The sequence below is a fragment of the Gossypium arboreum genome, chromosome 9, assembly GCF_025698485.1.
Source record: "Gossypium arboreum isolate Shixiya-1 chromosome 9, ASM2569848v2, whole genome shotgun sequence".
Lineage (NCBI taxonomy): Eukaryota > Viridiplantae > Streptophyta > Magnoliopsida > Malvales > Malvaceae > Gossypium > Gossypium arboreum.
In genome coordinates this window covers 79,441,011-79,456,455 of record NC_069078.1, presented here as the reverse complement: position 1 = coordinate 79,456,455, position 15,445 = coordinate 79,441,011, and the positions used below count along the sequence as shown (strand labels likewise).

The 15,445-nt window shown below is 32.7% G+C and overlaps 1 protein-coding gene across 1 annotated transcript; it reads right to left on the bottom strand.

Moving 5' to 3' along the window:
• Positions 1-7,397: 7,397 nt before the first annotated feature.
• Positions 7,398-9,203, bottom strand: LOC108450013 (aquaporin PIP2-1). Its single transcript, XM_017747431.2, has 4 exons — positions 8,622-9,203; positions 8,165-8,460; positions 7,934-8,074; positions 7,398-7,819 (listed from the first exon to the last, which is right to left on the bottom strand). Exons 1-4 carry the CDS (start codon positions 8,920-8,922, stop codon positions 7,700-7,702), a joined length of 858 nt encoding a protein of 285 aa, XP_017602920.1. The 5' UTR covers positions 8,923-9,203; the 3' UTR covers positions 7,398-7,699.
• Between the last annotated feature and the right edge of the window lie 6,242 nt (positions 9,204-15,445).

Genomic DNA, 15,445 nt, shown 5'->3' with positions numbered 1-15,445 from the left:
CCTAAACGGAACGATGGTTTTAGAACCACGAATTCGAAGTTGAAAAATTTATTGATTAAGTTTTAAGGTTTTAGAACCACTAAATGTAACACCCCTTACCCGTGTTTGATGCCGGAACAGGGTACGAGGCATTACCGAACTTAATCACTAATCATCGTATAAAAACCGATTCATAATTTCACTCTAATTTAAAACTTTTTCAAACACATTCAAACTGTCCCTTAAAAAAAGCTTACAAGGCCCATATCATGCTTTAATTCAACCACACACATAGGCAAGCATGCACATTCATAAATTGTATCATTTAATTAATAACATAATCAAGACTATCTACATTAAATGACTTTATACAATAGAGACCTTCAAATAACATAGGTCAGTATTTTAAGCCAATTCCTAGCAACTTAATAACAATTAAACGAGTCTCCATACATGCCAAAGACTTAAAATACTTTAAAAACTTTATATATCGATCAATAGTTTGATAGTGTAATTTAACCTCCGGCGACCTCCAACTCGAGCTAACATCTGCGACACTATAGGAAAAAGGAAAGGAAGGGAGTAAGCATTATAGCTTAGTAAATAAGTATGTAAATATTAATAAACAATACATTATCATACTTTAAACAAAGTCACAATATGTTTCCGGAATATTACCATCACAAACACACATACTTTCACGATTACAATCATAAACTTTCACTATTACAATCATAAACAGGTTCATAATAAGCTGTCTAGTAGAGTACCAGCAACTAAATTATTTATTTCTGGAGCTACAGAACTCCAAATTACAAATCGTTAATTTTTCTTGAAACTAGATTCACATATATTCTTACCATAAAATTTTAAGAATTTTTTGTCTAGCCAATTAGTACATTTTATTCATTGAAGCTACCCCTATTTCACTGCTCAACTGTTCTGACCACTCTTCACTACAAATCAATTTCCTCCTCGTACAGAATTCAAAGGATGTTCTCGTTTATTTCATTTGAAACTAGGCTCATTAAGGATTTCAAGCATATAAATTATATCCCATAATTATTTTTTTACAATTTTTAATTATTTTTCCAAGTCAGAACAGGGGATCACGTAATCATTATGAACCAGTCTCTCAAAAACTTAAATATCTCATAATATAGAATTCATTTGCTTGCTCTGTTTTTGTTATATGAAAATAGACTCATTAAGCTCTAATTTGATATCTCATTCAATCTCTGATTCAATTTCTACTATTTTTGGTAAATTTTTAGATTCACGTCACTGCAACTATCCAGAACAGTTTTATTGTCAATTTTGATCTTTCACACTTCAATTGTATTCATCACTTTCCCATAACTATCTTTCCAATTTCCAATCACATATCGAGCATATTGCTCATAAGTTACACACGTATATACTTACACTTATCATCACAAAGTCATACACAATTTCATTTAATCAATTTCCCAGTTGAACACTTCGGAATATTAACAAATACGCGATGGTATCGCACACAGCTCACCTTTAAAATCGAAGCTCTCTTGTACACATAGTGGCCTTCACTTAGCACCACTCATGTGACCTAGCTCGATTGTACACATAATTTTGGCTCTCTTGTACACATGGTGAACACTTAGTACCACCCATGTGACCTAGCCAGTTTATCTCGTAGCTCTCTTGTCTACATGGTGTCCTTCACCTGGAACCACGTATGCGACCTAGCTACATATATCCTGTAGCTCTCTTGTCTACATGGTGTACACATAGTATCACCCATGCGACCTAGCTACATCATAATGTCTCGTAGCTCTCTTGTACACATGATGTGCACTCAGCACCATACATGTGACCTAGCTACATACCATTTGTATCATCTAATTTTTCTGAAGGTTCAACCGGGATTTCTCTCTCTTTCTAATACTTGATTCCATACTTTCAATAGTCAATTATGATTCAAAATGTAACACCCCTCACCCGTATCCAACGCCGGGACAGGGTTCGAGGCATTACCGGACTTAAACATTTACAACATGCAAAATCGGGCCACAAAATTTTTGTCCAAAATTAAAATATCACATAATCCATTCCCACTACCGTCCACTAATGCTAGTAATGGGCTAATTACCTTGCACGTACTCATTCATTTCATTTCTATAGTCATTTGGTTCATTTAACTTATAGAACTCATATTTACGCTTTACGCGATTTAGTCCTTTTTACCGAATTAAACACTCAAACGGTAAAATTTCTTTACGAAACTTTCACCCAATAACTCTATCATGTTGTATACCTTAATAAAATAATAAAATAAATATTTTGACTTCAGATTTGTAGTCCCGAAACTACTATTCTGACTAAGCCCAAAATCGGAATATTACACAAAAATCAGCTACAATACATAAAATATGCCGAAATACAAAAACATAATAAAGATAATGTATTATTTACATACAAACTTACATACTTTCTCATTTCCATGTCGAATTAATATTGAACATTTAAATCATCATAATTATACTTACTTTCAACACCTCGGCAATCATAGTAAATATATCAATTTTACATTGAAACATGCATAAATTAATGCTTATTATACATATGAACTTACCTCGATACTAAAATAGCCATTTTACCAATTTCCTGATTTTCGATTTTTCTCCCATTCTAGATTCAAATCTCGTTTTTCAGGATCTAAAACATCATATTTTACTTATTTAATTAATGTAATATTCAAAACAGTCCTTAACTCAAATTTTGGAAAAATTACAACTTTGCCCCTAAACTTTTGCATATTTACACTTTTGCCCCTAGGCTCGAGAATTAAACTTCATCCCTTATTCTTATGTTTTATGACATGCTGATCATTTTTCCCTTCTATGGAAACATCAAATTCTCACTCTAACACATAGTTATGCACAATAACAACTTTTACCGATTAAGCCGTTCTACTCATTTTTGCTTAAAACCGCTTAGCAAAAGTTGTTTAACATAATTTCAGCCTTTATATTCTACCATAAAACATCAAAATAAACACATTTCACCTATGGGTATTTTTCCAAATATGAACCCTAGCTTAAATTATTGCTAGAATAAGCTTAATCAAGTTACCGAGATTCCAAAATCGTAAAGAACTTGAAAAACGGGGCTAGAACGGACTTATTATTGAGCTTGAAAAGCTTGAAAACCCTAGCCATGGCTTCCCCCATGCTAATTTCGGACTCCATGAAAAAGATGAGTCAATTTTGGCTTTATTTTCCCTTTTTATTTCTTTTAATTACCAAATGACTAAAATGCCCTTAAGGCCTTTCTTTAAAATTTTGTCCTATTCATGCCCATTCTTGTCCAAACAAAATATAATGGTCTAATTGAAATTTAAGGACCCCCTCTTTAAACCCCTATTTCAATCAAGTACTTATGAATTAGAACACATATTTTGCAACTTTTGCAATTTAGTCCTAAAAGTCCAATTAAGCACTTTATCAGTAAAATTACTTAACGATATTTTTACACAATATTTTAATCAATAAATAAACCTTAAAAATTAATCGGAATAAATTTTTCGACTTCAAATTCGTGGTTCTAAAACTATCGTTCCGTTTAAGCCCTAAATCGGGCTGTTACAGCAACTTCTGCAAATAAGCCCTAATAGGCAAATTAAACATGCAATCTATAAAATTTCTTACCAATACTCTAACACATGCATCTAATCACTCGGTAAATCATAAAAATTAATCGAAATAAACTTTTTTATCTTGGATTTGTGGTTTCGCAACCACTATTCCATTTAGGCCCTATTTCGAGATGTTACAATTTTTTCATGTCTACTACTATGTTACCTGTCACATCAATATCTAACAGTTTATCAAAAGTTTCGATGAAAACTCATATTTTTGGGACTCAATTGATTGCTAACTTTTGATTAAGGCCTCAATTAATTATATTTTTCAACAATAAACTCAATTGATTTTTTTAATTATTTTACAAGGACTTTTTTTAATACTTAAGCTTAACATAAATAAATAAGTGGAGCCGTTTAAGTTTTTTTTGGATTTAGAGTTTAAATTATTTTGGATTAAGATTGAGTTTTAGGGTAGAGATTTTCATGTTTGCTAATAGTTAATTTGGGGGGTTATTTTGAGTTTGAAATATTTTGATTCAGGTCATTTTTGCATTTGAATTAAGTGAATCCAAATTAGAAACCTTTTAAAGTATGCTTGGTTGAAAAAAATGTAACATTCTTAATGTAATGGGCAATATTATAAGATTTTCACATTTAGATTTTAAATATTACCTTTAGTCAATAATCAATAGATTCAAGAATTGGGAGTATAAATGGCAATCTCAATATTACTTCTTTCCTAAATTAATTTCACTTTATATATATATATATATATATATATATATATATTTCTTTTACAATCTACTCTATTTTTAATGATTTTAATTTTTTTTGTGAAAATGATTTTAATTTATTTTGTTTAAACTAGGCTTGTTCATTGGTTGGATCATCCATCTAAGTCTAAAGGCCAACCTAAAAAATGGGAGAATCTGACCAAATATACGAGATCTAAATACTTTGTATTGGTTCGACCCAAACCTGACCAGCCCAACCTATGAGCATCTCTAGATGTGTATGTTAGTTCAAAAATAAGTATTTTTAATTATTTTATTTTTTCTTTCCATTTTTCAAATCTACCAAATAATGAATGGAAAAAAAAATTAATTTTATTTTTTTCATCTCTTCTACCAGCACAATTATGAAAAGAAAATTTATGTTTTCCTTCATTCAACTTTCCATCCACTTCCAATTATTTTCTTCCAACTTACTAAGCAAAGCCTTAAATTGTTAATTTACCAAAAGATCAAAAAGACCCAAATGAAACTTTTAAATGAACGGTTACAATAAAAAAAAGTAGGAGTCAACATAATAAAATAATGGGTAGTGAAAGTGAAAAAAGTTACTTGAAAACGCGAATAATGGAAGGATGTTAAGTGCAAATGCACTGTTTGTTTAATGAGGAAATAGTTGTATTATAAAGAACCATTAAAAAGTGACTTTTTTTAACAATATCTGTATTTGAACCTTCAAGTAATGCTCTCCAACAGATTCCAAAAGTAAAATAATTCAAAAATCATTTTTCCAAAATAAAATTGTTCCCAAAAGTGCTATTGTAAAAACAATAATTTCCGATATTACTAATGATATAATAGTTAGTAACAAAAAGCAAACATCTACAATTATTAATTTAATTATTTTTTTTAATAAAAAGATTTTAGTTATAGTTTTTTAGCTTGAAATGGTAATAAGTTACTTAAAACAAATTATGAATCAAATAAAACAATATCTTTGCAACTATAGTATCCTATGTTTATTTAATTTATAATCAAAATCAGTAAAATCATCTCGATAAAAATTTTCCAATTGTACTTAAGTATAAAAAGGATAAATCACCACTAAATTAAGGGTGAATTTGGATAAACATTGCGTTTAGCTGCAATTAGAGTAAAAACAGAAGTAGCGTAATATAAAAAGTACGTTCAATGCACTCCACCGCAGGTCACCGCCCATCCAAACTCCCCTTAAAAGTCTTCACGAAATTCAAGTGAAAGCATTCTTCTCCAAAAGCATTCTTTTCCTATACAGATCCTTCGAGTTCCATTCAATCCAAATTCTAATATAGTTGCAACACAACATACATAAATGTAAAGTGATATAGCTTCAGAGAGTTGGAATTATGGAAGGTGATGTATAGATAGATAGCTCCAATTCAAAGTTCAAACCCCTTCTTTCTTGGCCAAGGAAAGATATTGTGCTCTAACATTATCATTCTTTCTCTTCTTGTAGACAAAGCCTCCCACCCCAATAACGAAAGCACCAACCAGAACACCTGCTACTGCACCATTCACTCCATTCCAAGAATCCTCCTCTTCCTCCTCATAAGGCTCAACTGGCTCATCTTCAGCCCTGTAGTTGAATGGCAAGATTGTATGCTGATTACTCGTTGGAGCTGAATTGAAAGTGTCTGATTCGGGGTACGAATGTGCCTCGGATGGTGCAGGAACGATGTTGTTGGGTAGGGAGTTATAGTCATTAAGTTGAGGTACATCTTCTGGGTATTCGGATACTGTGTTGGAAGGAGGAGGAGACAGATTCTCTTGAGTGAAACTTCCATCATCCAAGGTTTCAAAAGCTGGGGTGTCAATGTATGGAGAAGAAGGAACCAGTGTATTCTTTTCTTCATTGGTTTCAACATTAGGAACATCGACATTTGGAGAAGGGGGAAGAGATGTGTTTTCTTGGAAAAGATCTTCAATGATACCACTCTCTTTGGTTTCAGCAGCTGGAGGATCCGCCTTTAAAAGAGGAACCGATGTGTTCTCTTGAGAGACACTATCCATATCTCGGGTGTCGAGGACCGACTTATCAACAATGGGAGGAGAAAGAGAAGTAGGTATATTGTTATCACCATTGGTTTCAAGGGTAGGATCAACATTGATTGATGGGGAAGATGGAGGCTGTTGATCAGAGAGAGTCTCTTCACCTTTGGTTTGAAGATCAGTTGGTTCATCAGCATTGTAAAGAGTGGAAACATTCTCTTGAGAAATTGTTTCATCGGATTTGGTTTCGACGTCGGGAATGTTGGCACTAGGCGGGACAGCAAAAAATGTTGGACTGTCAGGACTGGGAGCATGTTGCTCAGATGGTTTTGTAGAAATACTATAGTTTGCTAACAATGAAAGCACTATAAACAAGGCACCACATACTTGGGAGGCTTGTTTTGCCATGGTTGGGGTCTTAGAAATTGTAAAACTTCTAAGGATTTTTTTTCCAAGATATGCAATGAAACTCTTGAATTTCTCAAGTTGCAGAACACCACATTATATAAACTTTGGTCCAGACCAAGTTGGTTTGATGCTGAAGCATAGGTGACATTGTTTCAGCATCGAATGAATAGATTATCTGGTTGAAATCATGAAAAGATTGGCATTTAATATATCCTCAACTTCAGGGTTAAATGCATTGCCATAAATGGATGCTAATATCATTAATACCTGTTCTTGTTGTAAGAGAATTTCCCCAGACAGAAAGGTGCCATGAGACAATGAGGAAAGCTCCGCCTTAACACATGCCAAATTATGAAAGCTTGACGTGTTTCAGCCACTTTGCACATTGGGTTTAAATTGGAGTCACTATCTTGCTTCATTACTTGATAGTACAGTTGAAAATGTCCTCCCTCATATTACCATAGATTGACAGGATTTGTGTACTTAATTTGCTTTAAAGGCTCCAAGTTTTACAGTTATTTTCCTGGTTTAGATCTGATCATTTTTTAATTGATAAATATGACAACTTTACCACATTTATAGGACACCCAAGTTTCATAAGAGAAAAAAGGATAGGAATTGAATTAAACTTGTGTAAATAAAGCAACACAAAGTACTTGATTTTTATAAAATTTTCAAAGATAACTTAGAAACACCAAGCCAAACAAAGAAAGACCATAAAAAAGGAAAGAAAAGCAGGGATAATGATGGGGCACATTGAAAATAAGTGCCACATACATAAAAGCATGACATCCTCCATTATAATTTACAAATTGAGTGGTCTGAAAAAGCCTCTTGACCACATTGATAAAACTTAATCCAATCCTCCATGGCAACCGCCCCGTTTTTTTTTTTTTTTGTTTAAACTTGTGGCTGGAGAATGATTGCTTAATTACATGGCAGAGCTGCTCCTGAAGGATCCAAGAGCTTTAACAGCAGCTGCCCTCAGGATAAACTGGTGATAGATTGCAGCAATGGCTGCACCAATGAATGGTCCAACCCAGAAGATCCACTGCAACATTTCAAAACGTTACAAATGGTTGAATAAGCATCAAAATTTTTTAAAAAGGGTGTCACATAAAACAAAGGGAAACTAGAATATATAGTCAAAGTTTAAGGTTCATACATGATCATCCCATGGCTTGTCCTGGTTGTAGATAACAGCGGCCCCAAAACTACGAGCAGGGTTGATACCGGTGCCGGTGATTGGAATAGTTGCCAAGTGAACCATGAACACAGCAAATCCAATAGGAAGTGGTGCCAAGACCTTAAATTAGAATATGGAAAAATTAGTACCTAAGAACATACTTAAGAAATTGAGCAATAATTACGAAATTTGCAGCTATTGAACACATACAGGGATATGAGAATCTCTTGCATTCCTCTTGGGATCAGTTGCAGAGAAAACAGTGTAGACAAGAACAAAGGTACCAATGATTTCAGCTGCCAAACCAGTTCCAGTGCTGTATCCATCAGCGAGGCTGTTGGCTCCTCCTCCATACTTGTTGTAATATGACTTTTGGAATGCCTTCACTAGCCCACATCCACATATGGCTCCCAAACATTGAGCAGCCATATAAAATATGGCTCGAACTAAGGACACCTTCCTAGCCAAGAAAAGCCCAAAGGTCACTGCTGGGTTGATGTGTCCTCCTGCACATTATTTCAGCTAAACAATTACTCATCTGCTAAATCATCATCCGGTTTTCTTTTACCTCAATTACTGTAAACCATGAAAAACAACTTCGAAAAGAAGTTGGAAAAAAAATGGCCTTTTTCATCAAACACATGAGGGGAAGAGAGTCGAAATTTACCAGAGATACCAGCAGTGCAGTAAACAAGGATAAAGATCATCCCACCAAAAGCCCAAGCAATGCCAAGAATGCCAACACCACCGCATTCGTCACTGCCCTTATCAGGGTCAACCTGACTCTTGTATCCGATCACTGTCAACACAGTGATGTATAAAAATAAGAGCGTGGCAATAAACTCGGCTATTACAGCCCTATAAAATGACCACTTTGTCAACTCCTCCCCGTCCACTAATGGAGCTGGTGGAGGATCATGGTAGTCCTTGGCTTGGAACTCACCACCAACCTCAACGTCCTTAGCCATACTTGCTTACAAAATTGATTGCCCAAAAGATGTGAAGTGAAGAATATATTTTTTGTGATGGGGAAGTGGAGTTGTGTGTGTATATATATGGGATGAACTGAGAGAGCTTTGAGTGAATGTTAATTTAACATATAGTTTTGCCGCCCCATATTACAAAAGATATGGTTTATTACACCGTGGGAGACCCCACCATGAGTGAGAACTATTTGTTCATGGACTTTGATTCTTTGGCTCCTTCATAGTTTCTAGTCAGTTCTATTTCTTTAAAAAACAATGACAGCCCCCCACTTCAACCTTTCATTTGGTGAGAAAATACAACAACATTAATTACATATCTAGTGGGTGGAGTGTGGGCGTTCCGATCATGCTCAACTTTCCTATTCTGTGTTTGAAACTACTTTTTTTTTTTATTACTACTCAGTAATATATAATTATGACCCGTTAATTAATTAACTTTTCAGATTGCCCTCCATCTTTCACTACTACACTAGCTTTTACTGTGGTTCCAATCCAACACTTTATCTAAAATAAAAATGTGAAAATGCTGGGTCATCAGATCCGACGAAAACTGGGAAGAAGAAGAAAGAAACACAGATTCGGACAATCAGAGCCGTATACAATAAGTGGTTAATAATCCGCCATGTGTTTAAGACACGATGGACAGCTAGAATCACATCCGAAATTGGTGCGTGACTAAAAGGCTTACCGACTAACCACTGTTGTTTACGGCACCACCGTCGATTTTAACCCGGTCCCACTCGATGATTGGCTCAACCACTCTTCTCCTGCCACGTTGTCCTCCAGCCCAGCCGCCACCAATCATTGGCCAGTTGTTTTATCCCTCTTTTTTTAATGTCAAATAGATGTGTAACGACACTCTAATTAAGTTGGGTACTTGAGTTGATGTTAATAAAAATGTAGTTAATAGCAATTTAACAAAGGGATAATTTTAAAATTTTAAAATTTTATCAACTAAGTATTACTTTAGTTGTATTATTCTCTAACCAATAATGATTAAAGATTGTGGTAAAAATATATTTTAGATGTTATTTCGGGGTATTTATAAGAATATTTTTATTATAAATGTGATAATATGCTTTGTAAGAATATGCATACTAACAAGGAAATGTTTTATTTAAATTTATTTTAATTGATTTATCATAATTAATTATATTATCTTGATGAAGCAGTCGTGGTTCAAAGCCTGAGCAGCAAGAAAATATTACATTAAAAAAGTTTTTCGTGGCTTATGTTTAGCCACGTGTCAGATGATCAGTATTTCGAGGCTCATGTTGGGGTTTGAGCCGTTGATTTGGCTATTAAACTCTGTCGGTTGGCGTCATCCGTTACTTTTGCATATCACGTAATGCGGCTATAGAAAAAATTTTCATGTTAGATGAGTTGTTTAAGAATAATGATATTTTTTTATAAAACTTAAAAAAATAACATTAAATAATAAATGTAAAGGAAGAAATTAATTTGTGGGAAAATCAGAATGTTTTTATTTTGATGTAATTCCCCTCATTTTTGACATTTTGTTTGTTGTGGAATTAGACATGGATGTGTGGTGATTGGTCATGCATTTCGTTTCGCTTCTTAAAACAAACAAAAATAGTCCAAAATTGCCATCAAATCATAAATACAGGTCCAAAATGCAATTATTATGTTTTTCTTTCTTTTCTTTTTTTTTTTTACATTTTACTGGAAGGGTGTAGTGGGTTTGGATTGTAAATTCAATTGTAAATATTATTTTTTTTAAATATTAAAATATTAAAAAGATTTGACGTGTTTGGATGAAACACAATTTTCTTCTTTGAAAAAGAAAGCATACTTTTCGATAAAATAAAATTGCAATTTTTGTCTAGATGAAGTTAAACCGAGCTTTGGGAGTTTTATAATCTGAGTTTCAATTTCATTATATAAGTTAAATGAAAAACTTTTACATAAATTTATTTCGAATTAAATTTAAATATTTTTAATTATATATTATAAAATATAAGAGTTTGAATAATTACACCTCGTATTTAATTATAAAAAAAAAAATTGTACGACAAAATAAATATGAAAGGGCGGTGGATGCGTTTTTCTTTCATAATAATAATAGAGTTGAAAACGAAGGAAATTATGAATTGGAAGAAGCAAAGAGGGTGGTGGTGGTTGCGGCGGTAACATTGCTGCGCCTTTACGCTAAAGGCATGTGGAAAATATGGAAAGATGAAGTGAAGCACCAAGTCACACACACGCATGGACCAACAACAGTGTAAAACCAAATAATTTCTTGTCTGAAAATCGAATCAACCACACATTTTGATTGGATTTAAACTTGATAGTCTGCATCCCCAAAGAAGAAGAAAGACTCTTCACACGCCAACCTAAAATACCCTAACTCTTAATTTTTTTCCACTTAAATACAAACAAATGAACACTTGCTACACGTTTCTCTATTTCAAAACATTGATTCGGTTCTATCAGTGCATATTGAACAGAAAGTCTATACGATTATGTACACTTTTTCTTTAATCTTGTTTGTTACTAATAATTTAGATCAAATATATTATATTTAATTGATTTATCCGTAACTTTACCCTACTCAGTATATTTTTGAAACTATTATATGACTAAAAAATTATAAACTTAACAATTTGTTCAATCGTGCAATAGTTCAAAAATACTTTTTTTTTATTTGTTGGGTTTTCATGGGTCGAGTCGATCATGAGTAATTTAATTGGATATGATATATTTTGTGTAAATTATTCCTAATTTAATGGCAAATTATAAAGGTAACATAATTTAAATAAAAATTTAATATATAAAGACTAATATAGAGCAATTTTGGTAGAGGAACTAAAATGAACTTTATATACCAAGATAGAAATTTCTCGTAAACTCTGATCGTGTATATCCATTGATAAAATTGTTACATTAATGTATTTCAAAATCATTTTAAAATGTTAAGACTTAATCGCATTAAACCACTTAAATTATAACTTACGTTTAATATTAGTCTTTGAATAATCAACAAGTATTGTTCTTGTTTAAAAAGAATAGCTACAAACCTCAGAAGGATTAATTTTCACAAACTATAAAACAGACACGAAAGATACATTAGTTCCACTCAAAAAAATTAATCTCTAAATTTTAAAATGTTTTAATTGTATCCTCAAAATAGTTGTACTATATCAATCAAATCCTTCCTTCACGCCAAATATGTGAATCTAACTTTATACACGTAATTTAAAAAAAAAACTTCTAATTGTGAAGCTACTATTTGTTTTTCTTTTAATATGTCTAATCTAACTTGTTCATATAGTAGGTATATATTAAGGAGGCAAAATTCTTACTCCTAATTCGATGAATTCTTATTTTGGTTCTTAAAATTTATAAAATTATCAGTTAATTAAATGATAAACATGCACTTTTACCCAACGGTGGAGCCAGGATGTTAATCTAGGGGGGCCAAGCTAAATTAGACATGTTACATAATAATTTATTCAAAATAAGAAGAAGCAGTATTCCACAATAACAATCGATTTAAACATATAAATAATCGATTCAAAAGAAGCAATATTCCAACATATAAATCGATTTAAACATAAAAACAATCAATCCAAAAGAAGCAATATTTTTGAGAAATCGCAAAAATCTTAAACCTTGAGGGGTTTACTTATATTTTTGAGAAGACCATAATATATCTGCAAAGGGCTAAATTATAAAATTTTAAACTTTAGGGCCATAGCCCCTGGGCCTCTACTACCCTCCGTCATTGCTTTTACCCCTCTAAAATTTCCTTTCTATTTTGGTTTCCATAGTGTAAAATAATAATAATAATAAAACTCTAGACTTTGCATTTAACTCAAATATTTGAAAACAAATTTTAAATTATAATTTATAAGACAGCTATCAAATTCAGATATTTAAATTATATTCAAAAAAATGTTTTCCAAATTCAAAGTGAATTAATACGAATATATTCATTTTAAAAAAATTTTATGTACTATAGTTTCCATCGACACTTCATGTTGGGTTTGAATATTTTAGATTAAGTTAATTATTTGTTTACATTTAATTATAAAGTAAAAAGTTAAAAGTTAAAATATGTTTTAAATTTTTATAATTTTTATATTTAGAATTTAGTCTCTTATTTTTATTTTCAAAATTTTTAGTCTATTTATTTTTCAATTTAAAAATTCAGGTCTAGTTCTTATCGGTGTAAAAATTTTTCTATTAGATTCATTAATGTGACATTTTGAAGTTAAAAAACATACTCACTTGATAATCATGTAACAATAAAAATAATATTGAAAATATTAATTAGGATTTCTTTAAAAACTTTTAAACTTGTCATGATAAAATATTTGTTTGAAGTAGTATTTTAAGACAATTAATTTCAAAATTATGATTTAAATAGTTAATAATATTAACTATTTCAACTAACTAATGACGTTATAAAAATAGAGGGCTAATATATATAAATATATGTATAAAATCAATGCAAATAGATTAAATTTTAAGCTTTAGCATAATATAAGGAGTCAAAACTAAAATTTAAAGCATTGAACCTATGTGACATTATAAAAATAGAGAAACCTAATTATATAGCTGTTCATGTGATGATTTTAAATTTATGTCAAGCCAGACCCATGTAACATTATATAAGTAAAGGATCAAATTTATTAATTCCAAAATTAGTGTTTTTATTTTATTTTATTGAAAAAAAGGCTAGACATCTTTATTGAATCACTAAAACAACTTTGTACAAATGAGAATAAAAAATAGCCAAACAAAATACAAACTCTAGGACTTGAAAAAAAACATCAAAAGAAAAGTACAAATTTAAACCACAATTGAGCTTTCCACATCTAAACACCAAAATACCAAGAAACTAAAAAACTCTCGAATTCACTATTGACCACATCTGTTGCTAGGAGCAAACAGTCGCAGAAGCATCCAACAGTAAATAAGCCAATGGTAAGCACCCTGACCATTGAGAACCATTTCAATCCTCCATCTCCTGCCACCATCGCCCTCAAACTTGACCCATCCACCACACCACCTCCGTGGACACTTTTTGTCATTTGTCTTCTGTAATAAGATAACAATTGGGGTCCATTTCGCTGACTAGCATCCTGTCAAAGGGAAGATACATGCGCATCCAGCCGTTGTTTGAGCTGCCCCTAGTGCAAACCAACATTTTTACATTGATACGTACAGAGCTCTCTTGATACCACACGTCTCTCATGACAAATGAATGATGAGAGGCCTCGACTCCAGCAAAATTCACCACCATCTGTTCACCCCCAATCAGCCCTCGATCTGCTCCAATATGATAGCATCCAGTCCATATCCACTCCTCAATCCAATGGCAACATCCTCGGCATTTGAAAGTCCACCCGACCCACCACGGCGCTTAATGGCAAAGCTTCTCCTGTAACCCATTTGAGCTTGCCATCTGACTTTGCCTTTCGCCTACCGCCCCTAGCCCGATTTACTCCTCCCCTTTTTCGGAATTGATATCTCACTCGTCAACTTCACCACCCTCTATGGACAGAGCCGCCACTGTAGCAACTCAACAAATCATCGAACCAAGACTTTACCCTCTTTCTCCCAGAGGCTTGGAAAATAAAAAAAAAAAAACTAGACAGAAACCCAGACTACCGTCCTATAGAATCAGACATAATCGTACAATAAAAGCAAACAAAACCATGCCATAGAAATAAACAAAACCGTCGTGAGAAAACTTTAATAGAAAACATTTCTTCCATTGACGAAAAGTTCATGAAAGCCTAAAAACAGTATCAGAAGGAACAAATTCTTCATTTGAAAACGAGTAAAGGAACTATAAACAAAAAAACGATTAACGGCACTGATAAAGACGCTTATGCTCGCCTCTGCGTCCGTTAACTCCCCTACTTGTAAGGTTTTTTTTTCCTAAATGAAAGCAAGTCTATCCAGTGATTTTTTTTTCAAAGTAAATGTGATTTTATGATTTAAACTGATACCTGTTATTAAGATTGATATAATAAACAAATTTTACATCGCATAGATAAGATATTAAGGGAAAGATGCATTTCACATGACAACTGCAGCGTCTTATGAAAAAGAATTTAAGTTAAAAAGAAAAGACATTATTTACGTTTTTTCGTTGGAAGACCATATATACAGAACAACGAAAGAAGTCACCGATGCATAAAATTTACACTACATTTGTGCATTAAGAAGTGCTTAGGTTTTTCTCTATCTCCATTTGGTTTTGATTGCTTCTCCCGCATGATTCAATGAACATAGACAATTCCACACATTCCTTACATTGTCATCAAGTGTGGAGTAATCAGCGTAGAATCCTGGAATTTAAGGATTGTCGCCATATTCTTCGTCGGCGTCTTCTACAATGGTTTCCAAACGCGGTGAATGGGAAGGTTTAAGAGGGAAAATAATAGGAGCAGGAGCTACTTCCATCGCCAGACATCTTATTACACTTTGTTTAGCCATTGGAAATTAAGGTGGTTTTCGAATCGTTTATTTG